Source organism: Branchiostoma belcheri, unplaced genomic scaffold (assembly GCF_001625305.1).
Source record: "Branchiostoma belcheri isolate BF01 breed outbred unplaced genomic scaffold, Haploidv18h27 scaffold27, whole genome shotgun sequence".
Classification (NCBI taxonomy): Eukaryota; Metazoa; Chordata; class Leptocardii; order Amphioxiformes; family Branchiostomatidae; genus Branchiostoma; species Branchiostoma belcheri.
The window spans coordinates 106,107-119,047 of NW_017803876.1; the positions used below are offsets into that span (position 1 = coordinate 106,107).

The 12,941-nt window shown below is 41.1% G+C and overlaps 1 protein-coding gene across 2 annotated transcripts; it reads right to left on the reverse strand.

The window, feature by feature from the left end:
- Window positions 1-1,465: 1,465 nt before the first annotated feature.
- LOC109472340 (thioredoxin-related transmembrane protein 1-like) lies at window positions 1,466-12,669 on the reverse strand. 2 transcript variants are annotated; one of them, XM_019772050.1, is made up of 7 exons: window positions 12,467-12,661; window positions 9,750-9,865; window positions 9,289-9,334; window positions 8,732-8,860; window positions 7,918-7,963; window positions 6,069-6,170; window positions 1,466-1,796 (listed from the first exon to the last, which is right to left on the reverse strand). In XM_019772050.1, exons 1-7 carry the CDS (start codon window positions 12,631-12,633, stop codon window positions 1,563-1,565), a joined length of 840 nt encoding a protein of 279 aa, XP_019627609.1. In that variant the 5' UTR covers window positions 12,634-12,661; the 3' UTR covers window positions 1,466-1,562. The 2 variants fall into 2 exon arrangements, with proteins under 2 accessions (XP_019627609.1, XP_019627611.1); XM_019772052.1 differs by having other exon boundaries at window positions 1,694-1,796; window positions 6,069-6,214; window positions 12,467-12,669.
- Window positions 12,670-12,941: the final 272 nt, after the last annotated feature.

Genomic DNA, 12,941 nt, shown 5'->3' on the forward strand with positions numbered 1-12,941 from the left:
GCCGTTGGGATAGTGTGGTTTCAACTCTGTATGTAGATACATGGCTAGAATATTGGCTTTGAAAAATCTGGTTTCCAATCCCTAAAAACTGCACTGGATGCCTTTAATACAACAATGCAGATGGCAAATATTGAATAATCAGCAACTGAGAGGCTGGGTAACTGTCCTCCTGTTCTAATTACATTTGCATAGTCCCAGACACGTATCATTTGGGACAAACAATATCATAACATAAATATTCATACACTGTACAGTTAGAAGATCAGAAGAAAATTTCAGCGTTGTACAGATAAGCTCGGGAAACTGTTACTCTGACATGATTCCAGTAAGAACTGTACTAACTTATCTTGAAAGTTCATCTGTGTTGGTAGAAGTCATTATGCAGCAAGTTTAAACTGTAATTTCCAACACAACAAAAATTGGACTCACCCAAATTTTCGACTGTACAACTCCAGGCTTTGTCAAGGAATGAGCAGTCCACCGCTTCCGTGACGTCACGTAGATAACACACGTGACTCCGTGAGCAGTGGATCATAGGTTGCAGAAAGTCTGTACAGGTGGATGGAAGCGGTGGACTGCTCATTCCTTGACAAAGACTGGAGTTGTACAGTCGAAAATTTGGGTGAGTCCAATTTTTGTTGTGTTGGAAATTACAGTTTAAACTTGCTGCATAAGTTACTAACTGTCATACTTACATTTTACTGTACTTACTTTTTCAGTCACAGTGCACTTTCTATACATTTTGTACCTGAATGCAGCAGGAGGTCTGCTAATCTCCGAGCAGATTTTAGGGTGGTTACATTTTGTGAAATGGGCCATTTTTTTCTAACCGCCCTCTACCTGCTGTTAACAAAAATGACTGGGCAGAAAAGTTAACAATGCTCCACCCGTTTCCAAATTTGGACCTACTTGTACATTGTACATGTACATTGTATGGGGATGGTCATTGGAAAGATGTCATATTGAAGCAACATTTGTATAACAATACTGCTGTGAAACTTTATTGTGAGTTTGCTAGCTTCTAGTATGGACACCATCTAAAAACTTTGCTATCACCATAACTGACTCTTGATCACTGCTAACCCTTACAACTTGCAATCCCCCAAAATGAACACATGTAAGGCAGTACTCGTATTGTCATGAAACTTTTAAAGGCTACGAAAAGGAAACACATAAAAACACAACATTTCAGGATCAGAACACTCCCCATCAACATAAAACCACTGCTGCAGCTTTCACATACATAATGCCCGTTTGGTCAAGAGAGTGGGGGAGTTAAAATTCACTGAAAGATTGCACACAACTAAAAACTAGTCTCTACCACACTCTTTTGCAGGCTGAATAAATACAGTATGTAGAAATTGGCCTAAAACAAATGTAGCTGGCCAGGGGAGTTGGCCGGCCATAGAGGGTCCAGTTTTATGGCTGCAAACTGGACCCTCTATGGCCAGCCAAATCCCCTCTCCAGCTACATTCTTTTTAGGCCTATTTCTACTATTCAGCCTGCAAAAGACTGTGATGGGGACGAGCTGATAAAAACAACAGAACAAAAATGTACATCATCATTCAGCCGTTGCTTTCACCCTCCTTTTCCTGATGTTGGCATCATTGTCCTCTTCCGCATCCCCATCATCATCTTCCTCCTCCTCCTCTTCCTCCTCCTCCTCCCCTGGCTCCTCTGTGGTTGGTCTGTCTTCCCTCTTCACCTTAGTCGGGGGCATGTCCATCTGGATGGGTTCGTAGAAGCCTTTGGGCGGCGCCGCCGGGCACAGGCAGTCTGTGATGAACACCAGCACCTGCAACAAAGACAACAACAGGGTTGGAAATGCGGTTTTGGCGACGTCTCAGGGAGGAGCCTAATGGTACAGTATTGTGTGCAATTTGCAAGAATTCTAGGAATTGTACAGGCATTTTGTCCACAGGCATGCGGAATGTCCACAGACATTTCTCTGACCAACATCCATGCCCACATTCCTGGAACCCTGAAGATCTGTCTGCCCCAGATGGCCCTATTTTCTGTGACCCCGGGGCTCGTTCACTATGCACTCAGGGGAGGAGTGTACTGTATCTGTCTAGACTTAACCAAAGTCTAAGTACCAAGTCTTCCTCAAAATCATGAAATGATGGCAGTGCCATGCAAACAATAACCCTAACAGCAACTACCGCCGCCATGGCAATGTATGTTTTCATTGCCAGTCTTGTTCTGCATACTAGTACCTGCACTGGCGCAAATCTGTATAAGAAAATTACCTGCACCAGACAAATTTTACCTGCACCACTCAGAATTTTTGTGAATGTGACTTGAACCTCATACTGTTAGAGATGATTAGCACTGGCCATAATAAATATACGTGTAAGTCCTCATCAATCACTAGAGTGCATTTTACACACAAAAAGTATGCTGCTACTAGCCGCCAAAATTATCCTTTGTACATTTGTACCAGGCTAATTTGAGGCCAACGCTGAGAGTGGGGCATACATTGCTAATCCCCACCCAACCTGGAATCTGGCATCCAGGCCAAGCTACATGTACATTGTATCCTTTGAAAATACACATTTTGTATTTCTTTGTTCTAGTGTTACTTTCTTCTCTGAAAAGCTGTCAAGTTGGTCTTTGAAACATCGCATTTAAGTGTTTGAGAACATCTTGGTTACATGTTTTCTTGCAAAGTACATTGTGCTTTGATAAGGAAAAGTGTGACCAGTGACGGTGTTATGTTACACAAGTAAAGAGGGACATATGGTAGTAATGTCAGGATATTGTATGGAATAAAACATTGACATTGCGGCATGTGTGTGCTCAGCTGCATTGAAAAGAAAGTAAACATGCTTGCCTACCCTTTTATCTATTCCACAACTCATTGTGCAAGCAATGAATATGACTGTACAATAATATGTACACAGGCACCTGTGTGAATCTAATCCTTTCACAAATACATGTAAGTTCCCCGAGTACCCAACCATGACACACTCTTGATTTCTCAATAGGTACATTAGGTTAAGGATTATTGAATGTAGAAAATGGTCTTGTCTTTTGGCCATACTTTTCTGAAAGAGGACGTCTTGTTGAAGAAGACCACTTTTCCTTGGCCTCCCTTTTATGATGATTAGTGAAGAAAATTGCTTGGCCATCTGTTTACCCTGACACAAAACATGCAAACATTTGCCACGAAGCGCTGTGCGGTACAAAAGAAAGTGTTGGTCACTTCTTCTGGCTGCTGCTCTTTCTGTCACGGATACCTGAGTTTACAGATCATTAACTTCCACCACTTTGAACCTCAGCGAATGAGGTCAGGGCCACAGTTCACGCAACACTGTCAGGGCTGGAAATACTGGGTGCATGTGCAGCTTAGTGCACCCAAATTTGGAGCAGAGCATCCAATTTTTTTCTGTGGGTGCACTGGTGTGGGTCACTCAAATATTTTCATAGGTTTACGTATGTAAAGATGTTAAATGTATAGTAGTATGCAGCATATTCTTAACATCTAAGTGTCAAGAAATAATAAATCATTCTTATAGTACATTTTTTTAGAAATGAAACATAATTACATGTGCATTTGTAGTTTTTGCTGACATTCTACTTATTTTATCTTACATGGTGCACCCCCAAATTTTTTTGTGCGCCCAATTTTTTAGGTTGGGTGTACAAGCGCACCTACTGTATTCCCAAAAATGAATTTCAAGCCCTGACTGTACACAACACAGGCTGTCATGGGCAATTCCAAGTACAAAGTACTTAATGAGGGGTTGAAAGGGGCAGCTGAATGGAGATGTTGTGTCAGTAAAAGCTTTCTGGTTGTCACATCATTTATCACCACCACACCCTTAGGCCACACCAATTTAATTTCTTGGTTAACGGATTTTTCTAGAAAAATAATGGGGCGGGCGGGCGAAAAAAAAATAAAAATAAAAACAGGTCTAGGCATCCTATTATAGGCTTAAATGCTACGAAATGAGCCATGAAGTCAACGCAAAAGGCTGGGTTAAAATTTAAACAATGAATTTTGAACTTTTAACCAAACCACTGCAATGATAGATGGGAAAACTGTAACAAGTAGGAAGAAAAGGACTTTCCTCAACTGTTGGGGGCAAAACATGAGCATTTTTCAGTTGATTCAGGACCAGAATCAAATTTTTTTTTTTGCAAATCAGAAAAAAATGAAGCGGCGAATCCGTTAACCAAGAAATTAAATTGGTGTGGCCTTAGGCCTAGGAAAACAAATGTTGTGTTTCCTGTTTCAGTCCTGAAGAAAGTTGGAAAATCAGTAATTAATTGTACAATGTTTTATCACTCAGGTGTCAGATTATGGAGCTCAAAAAGTGTCAGCCTTGTTAGCTTTGGTCCGCTCCCCAAGATCCCCCTTCCGGTAGCGGATCTTTGGGAGCGGATGAAAGCTAACAAGGCTGACACTCAGGCTATAAAAAAGGTCGAAAAATGTATGCCCCTAGTAGGGATCCACACACAAAAAATGCTAGGGTCGGCAGTATTTTCTAGGGTCGGTCAGGAAACACAACATTTTTTTTCCTTGGCCTTACCTCCCCTGACTGTAACAGGAGACCACAGGATCAAGACTGCACCCACCCATGCACACTAGTAGGATATAGGCCTTCACTTCAGGTGGTCCTGTGTTTGGGGAGAGCCACACCCCATGCACCCACCCATCCACACTAGGACACTACTGGCTCTCAGTGTAAATTTTTTTTTTTTATTTACTTCAGATTCACTTCAAAACAAGGCTCGTGAGAGCCACTTACATGTTTTGGGTTACAGTGATGACTGCGTGGTCAGATATTTGTTCACCCTTGATTTAAACCGTTGGAGGTTGTAATTAGCGGTGAAGCTTGTTCCACAGTGAATTTTTAGTGGTTCTGGGGAAGAAACTGTCAGCATGAAATTTTCTCTTAACTGATGGACTATTGAGGAAGAAAGGGTGATTTTCTGCTGTTAAGGTGGCTAAGCGTGTTCTTGCAGAGAATGTTCTGAGAGGGGGTACAAGGGAGTGAAGTTCAGCAGAGCATCTGCCGTGGAAATATTGATATAGTAACGCCAGTGACCAAATAAAAGTGAGATTTGTTGTGGTTGTTATAAAGGTCCTTACATTCAGTACAGGTACATTAATTTGTAACTTTGACAGGTTGTTTTAGAATACCTACATGTACATGTACATTGGCGTCGAGCGTGCGTCGAGCGTGGCGTCGGGTGGTGTAGTGGTTAGAGCAATCGACTATGAACCGGGGAGACCCGGGTTCAATTCCGAGTCGTACCCGGTACATGTCTGAACATTAGCCCCGACGTTGTGGCCTTGGGAAAGCACTTTACACGACTTTCCTCACTCCACCCAGGTGTGAATGGGTACCTAACTTTGGTTGGGGAAAGTAGTATTGAGGTCACCTTGTGGCGCCGAATGGCAGCCGCACAGACCCTTGCGACAGTTCCACAAAAAAAAATAATCGTGGAACAAATATGTGTATCATGTGTATTATTTGATTGTTGTAATTGTTGTGATTTCTATTGATTATTATGTGATACCCTGCATCAATTCAGCCGTATAAAGGCTGCGACTGCACGGGTACTGTTTGGACAATAAAAACCATTTAATTTTTGTACATGCTGGTCTGCGAGTGACATTGGGCTATAGGACCTTTTACACGTTTGAATGTTTTGAAAACACAGGAAGACAATTCAATAAGTGCCACGTGGCACAGGCGGCATTAGTTCTCACATGATCATCTTTCTAACATCACTTTGTACACCTCTGACGGTACGCATGTTTCAAAAGATCACGTATTTGTCACATATTAGAGTACAAGACAGCTGGTATGGTAACTCTTGCTGTTGACATGATTTGGGAATATGTGACAACCCATGCATTATTCATATAGGACAATATAGCTGGTGTGTTACGCTGAAGGGTGGTTATACCGGCTATATATACTGATACAGAATATCTAAAAAGATCCCAAACCAAACCAATGTTCTAGCCAGCATCCATCTTTCCCATACTACATAATCAAAAGGATATTGTGTTTATTGTGACAATGAGAACAAGTTGGAAAGGACGACTCACCATTCCTATGAGAAGGCCTGCGACAATTGTGACAGCAGCAAATAGACAATAGGAGCCCCACACAGGAATACCATAGTCCTCTGTGATGCTGGTATGTACGGTCTGCCGACGAAACAGAGGAGCAGCGTGAACAATGCGGGCAGAAACTACAGGAGAGACAGAAGAACAGCGCACAGGAGCAGCAGCTAGTCAATACTAAGGCCACACCAATTTAATTTCTTGCTTAACGGATTTTTCTAGGAAAATAATGGAGCGGGCGGGCGAAAAAAAAATAAAAATAAAAACAGGCCTAGACATCCTATTATGGCCCAAAATGGTACGATAGGAGCTATGAAGTCAACACACCAGGCAGGTTCAAAATTTAAGCAATGAATTTTGAACTTTTAATGATACCAATGCATTGAAAGATGGAATGACTGTAACAAGTAGTAAGAAAAGGACTGTTTTCAACTGTGCAGGGAAAAATATGAGCATTTTGCAGTTGATGCTGAATTTTTATTTTTATTTGCAAATCAGAAAAAAATGAAGCGGCGAATCCGTTAACCAAGAAATTAAATTGGTGTGGCCTAATACTCGCATGGGATCAGCCACAACTGGGGTTCAGAAGCGGCTGGGGAGTTGGTCCGCTAGAGGAGTACAGTTTGCCGCCTCCTATAGCAGACCAACTCCCCTGGCATGTCATCTCTCTCTATTTGGCCAATTTCTACTCTTTTAAAATGCTGGTTTCAAAGTCCTGGTAGAGGCTAACCCTGGCGAGTCTTGTTTCTTACAGGCACACCAGCAGCAGCTAGTCAATACTAGTAGTAGCCTGGGACCATCCTTGGCCAGGCTTTGGAAACAGCTGGAAAAAGTGGAATCTGGCCAAATAGAGAGATACTAGTAACATGCCGGGGGAGTTGGTCCGCTTTGGGAGAGGCAAACTGTACTCTTACGAACACCAACTCCCCTGGCATGTTTTCCGTCTATTTGGCCAATTTCTACTCTTTCTAGCTGCTTCCAAAGCCAGGACCAGACTCAACCAGACTTTGGAAGTGCCTGCAAAGAGTAGAAATTGGCCAAATTGACAGATGACCTGCTGGGGGAATTGGTCCTGTAAAGGAGTACAAAGATCAGAACAGCCAATTGTACTCCTTTAGCACACCCACAGCTTTGGTACAGTACGTACACGTTGTATTATGTTATCTATTTGGCCAATTTCTACTCTTTCCAGCCGCTTCTGGAGCCTTGTAGAGGCTATGCTGGGATGGTAAGGCCTGCAGACATCACCACACATTTTGCAACTGACTATTGTTTTTACCTTGGTATTTGGTAAGGCTAGCAGAATTTTAGCTGATGCTTGCATTGGAGTTTTTATAGACAAGGCAGGGTCCTTCTCTACTTTTATTTTACATGATTGGTAACAAATATGTGCACATATTTAATGCATTAGCATAAATATTAGCAGGAGGGAGAGAATGTTCTGAGTAGGAGGTGGGGCAGTGAAAAATCTATCTTATAGAGCACAGTGCCTGGTAGCACAACCTGCAACATCAACAGCACCCTCTGGCAGCTTTAGGAGGAACTACACAAGCTCCATGACCCACATACATTCAATAGAAACAATGGTCAGAGAATGCTGCACACTTTCGCAACTCCCGGAGTCTCATAAATAGTTCATATCCTTCAATTTACATGTAGCTCACCCACTGCCCTGTTTTACACCTCTCAGTAGACTTATAAATGTACAAAAAAATTCTTTAATACAGTTTTCCTATCTTTGTTCTTGTCAAACATGATTCTACAACAACATTACATTCTACTATGTCACTAAAAGACAAAAAAAATATCTAAAAAGTTCAGACATACTGACCCTGACAGCCATTGAGATCTTAAAAAGCCAAGACACACAGGACATGCTGTAGGAAAAACACATAAGTCAACATTATATGTCAATTCTTAAGCATAGCAAGCAATATATCGCAGAATATTTGCTTGTCTGATACAATCATGTATGTACTTGATAGTACTTCCAGCTGAATGCTTTTATAGCTTACTTGCTTAGTGTTATGTTCAATATTGTATGTCTATGTGAACAATTTTAATAATTTGAATGTAATTTATTGTCAGTTTCTTTGTTCCTATGACTGCTCAAATCATCAAAGAACTAAAGCAAGCAGTCAACAATGGTTTATGCATTGTAGGACAACCTACACAGCATTTGAAACATTGTAGCATATAAAGACAGAGGAAACTGCCACTGGGTCAAGAGGGAAGAGGGATACACATGCATAAAAAACTGCATCAGAATCTGGCTCTTATAAAAAAAATGGACTAACAGCCACAGCAGATGCTGTAACAAACACTATGATACAGACCCATGGTGTGATTACTGCGATACCATTGTCTTTAGTTGATTAAATTGAGTTTGATTGTCAACTTTTAACTTTCTAGTGTTTTTATTTTACAGATATATATAGTTGCAAATGCCTACCAACTCATACATTGTGTCTGCAAGGTTTACGAATAAAGTTTCAAAGAGACAGAATATTGCAAACATGTACCTCGTCATGAAGGTTAGACATCCAGGTAATAAGATACGCCAAAAAGCAGTTACTCAAGCAACCATGCACCTTTGTTGGTGTTAGAACATTTTTGTTGAGGAGTGAAGCAAAATCTTGACTTACAGGAAAGAGTTTGGAGCCTTCCACGACTCTACAGGCTCCACCTTCTCCCACTTCTTGTCGTCCACGAAGCTGATGAAGTCATCCTTGGTGCGAGAGCCGGTGTACTTACGGAACTCACCGTCCAGCACACTGGGTGGGTGTATATACATTGTTTGTTACTGGCATATAATCAAAGTAATAAAATAAAACATAACACATCGAAGAAGATATGAAGATAAAGACAAAGGGAGAAGATAAAAAGCCATTATGGACCGCCTGCAATCTTCCCCCGACAATATTAATGAGTTGTATGACACATTATTATACAGTAATCAATTACATACACACACACACACACACACACTAACACACACATATATATATATAGTATATATACATGTATATGAAGTTTATTTGTAGCAACTAAAGCATGACTGACCTCGTGGCAACCACGAAATACAAGGCTGAATTGCGAAGCTTGTTAACAACGATTAGCAATTCTTACAGATTATCCCAAAAAATGGCTACTGACTATCGAATTACGGTAATATCTACATGAACGGCTTAGGGATACTCACTGGTAGATGGTTGGCAGAGAGGTAACACCAAACCTGCCACTCAGTCCTGCAAAATACAAATATACATCAGTCAGCATGTGTGCCTTGGCTTTGGGAAATGCATGTTATGTTTTCCTTGGAAGACTAAAACTGTAAAAGGCTGTAAAACCAAACGTACCAGTGCTATAGCAGATTTTTCGGTGGCTGCAAAAGACAGTATCAAATTGGCCAGACAGTATCTATTAGCCAGACAGTATTAGCCTGGTTACCAAACCTATCATAGCTCATGAGTCCTACGTCCTCTCCTACATCTATTTGCGGAGAGGATGTAGGACTCAGGAGCTATAATAGGTTTGGTAACCAAGCTAAAACAGTATCCATTGTTCACCCATAGTGTCTGGCTTATGGATTTGATACAGTCTTTTGTAGCCACTGAAAGATCTGCTTGGAGATTATGTTTATTAAGACTCCCCGTGCCTCACCTGCCTCCTCGGTCACGTCCACCTTGCCCACCTGGATCTCCAGGTCCTCTCCCCAGTCTGCAAATTCCTCCCAGGTGGACTGCAGGTTACGGCAGGCTGGACACCATGGGGCATAGCTGGAACAAAACATGCACATGGCCGGTAAGGTAAAGTCTGCATTATTTATCAAACACTAGTTAGCACAAATGTACAAATTCCTCCCAGGTGGACTGCAGGTTATGGCAGGCCGGACACCACGGGGCATAGCTGGAACAAAACATGCATATGGCCGGTAAGGTAAAGTCTGCATTATTTATCAAACACTAGTTAGCACAAATGTACAAACTCCTCCCAGGCCAGGTAGACTGCAGATTAGGCTATGTTGATTTGATAATATGGATGACATCCGCGCGCGCATGAATTTTCGGCCGTTTCCAAAAAAAAAAAAGTTTTCAACCATACTGTAAATCGTACAAAATGGTTGCAAAATGAGCAAAAATACACAAGTTACAAAAAAACCATGCCAATGTCGTAGAATGCCAAAATCAAACAGAAAAAGACGAAATTGTAAAGAAATGAACTTGAAGACTAGATTATTCGCCAAACCATATTCTGTCCCATTTGTTCAACCCTCATGACCACGTAGATTTCATAATGAAAGCAACTTTTTTTTTTTGCAAAACTTTTTTTTATTCGCACGCGCGCATCAATTTTGGGGCTCCTGGAGGATGTCATCCATATAATCAAATCAACACGGCCTTATGGCAGGCTGGACACCACGGGGCATAGCTGGAACAACATGGAAAGGCAAGGGTAAAGTCTAGGAACACTTGTACAAACTCCTCCCATGTAGACTGCAGGTTACGGCAGGCATAGCTGGAACAACACGGTTTGGGTTAAAAGTCTACTAACAATTGCACGTCTGCAGAACGTACTGCGCCTGTAATGTATTGTGCATTGCACTTTAGTAGAACGTCTCATTTAAGATCGTATTCGCATATAAATGTTATGTCGGAAAAGAGATTGCTGCAACAGGCAAAATTCTGACGCAACGTTGACCAAACATCCAACAAGAACAGTAAAAATTCAGGGTTTTGCACAAGCGCAGTACGTTCTGCCAACGTGCTACAAACACTTGTACGTACAAACTCCTCCCAGGTAGACTGCAGATTACGGCAGGCCGGACACCACGGGGCATAGCTGGAACACATTTCAGGTGTTACAACTTCATAGTTCTCACCAGACTGTTTGAGCGTAGGGGCCCCCTACGCTTTGATTTTGACCCCCTACGCTGTGATGTAGCCCCCTGTGATGTGTTTCAACCAGTGTAGGGGTGGTTTTTGGGGGCAGAAGCTTCATTAATCTTTAAAAAAATGAAAACATAACTTAAGAATGAAGCTATAACAAAGGGAGAACAAAATCTGTCCCCCAATAAACAATAAATAGTGTCTTAAGTGGTTAATATGAGTTACAAAAATTTTTGGGGAGAATATCAGACTCATGTTTTGGGACTCGGTGCGCGACTCGCGCTGCAGAAAGTTGCCCTTCTATATCTGACCCCTACGCTGTGAAAAAATCCTGGTGAGAACCCTGAACTTATAGGGCCAACTACTAAATAATGCACAAATGGTAAAGCTTCTTGTAACCGTTATTAGTGTATATAGAAGTGTGTTGATGTCATATTGTATTATTAGTCTGTCTTATCATGCACTGAATCTAATAAATGTTATATGTATTATTAATTACTAGTAGTAATACATTTGCAACATTGTCTTTGATCTTATCTAGACAATCAAATTTTCTGTACATCCAATATCTTTCATGCTAATTTCAATCCTTTTGACTTACACTGACAAAGCTCCTTGTAAAGTATATAACGCTTATGTTGATGACATTATGATACTATGCACTGTCTTCAATGTCTATGTTGATAATTTGAAACAAAAAGTCTTCTTTCAAATTCATTTTCCCTGTCTGTTTCAGGCACGAATTTGCAACAAAGATTAAACCATTATTACAAGGGGCAACTGCTACTGTCTATGGTAATATTGTGCATCCAATACTGCACCAATATTACTGCTGCAACACTATATGTAAAGTATGGTCACAGAAATAAATCTATGGCTTTCACTGGTTTGAGATTTGTACTGACAAAATATTATGGTGCCATGACTGAGCATTGTATCTGAAGATACTGTCTTGATAACATGACATATAATAATAATAATAAATAACTGTTCTCGGGTACCAATCTGCGGCTAATTGCCCAAAGGTAAAGCCGGATCGGCACAACAAATCAGTATGAGTCCTTAATGTTCTTGTACAGTCCGTTCCACTTTTCCTTCTGCCTTGCCTGCCTTGCCTGGTCTCGTAGCCACTTAATAACATGACACTTTGTCTGTATATCCTCTCTGTATACATATATTCAAAGTGAATTCTTCATACTTTAGCCTTCAGTTGTACTAGCTGGACTATGGACTGATATAACCGTAACAACAAAACGGAACACATGTGCTTCAAAAATTATTTTTGAACACGATTCATTGCAAATTTTACATCTTAATGACCTCTTTTAAGCACTGCATCATGTAGAATAAATGTGGAAGGTTCAAATAACTCTATACGATGGAGTTTGCATTGTTATATTGGCCAGTAAAATGCTAATAATAAATTCATGTAACTAGTATTTGCTAACGGGGGTGGGGAGGGGGGCGGCACTACAGTCAGGGCTAACTCACAATTCCACCATCCATTCTCCCTCCAGCATGGACGTCCAGTTGTCTTCGGTCAGAATGGCCACGTTTTTCTTGGCAGCGCAGCAGACGAGAAGTTGAGCGGCGAAGAACAGGACGCAAAGCGCCGTGAGGAAGGGCGGACGAGCGTTTTCTCTGCTGATCGCCGCCATTTTCAGGAAATATAATGTATTGGGATATTCCATCCCCAGACCAGGAGGGGTGGTCAGGGTGAACATTTGAGTTCAGTTAAAATATCGACTTACTAACTGAATTATAATAAAATATAATATAATATTATAAAGCAGATTTAGAAGTTGTACGAGTCATATCTAACGATTTTTTTCTGTGGTGTCTAAATGGAAAAAGATATCAATAGAAAAGGGGCGATGTTACACATTGATATGAATGTATTGTGTGACTTGATCATAAGCTTGAAATATAACGTTAACGTTAAATGCTCAAAATATTGTACCCCTGC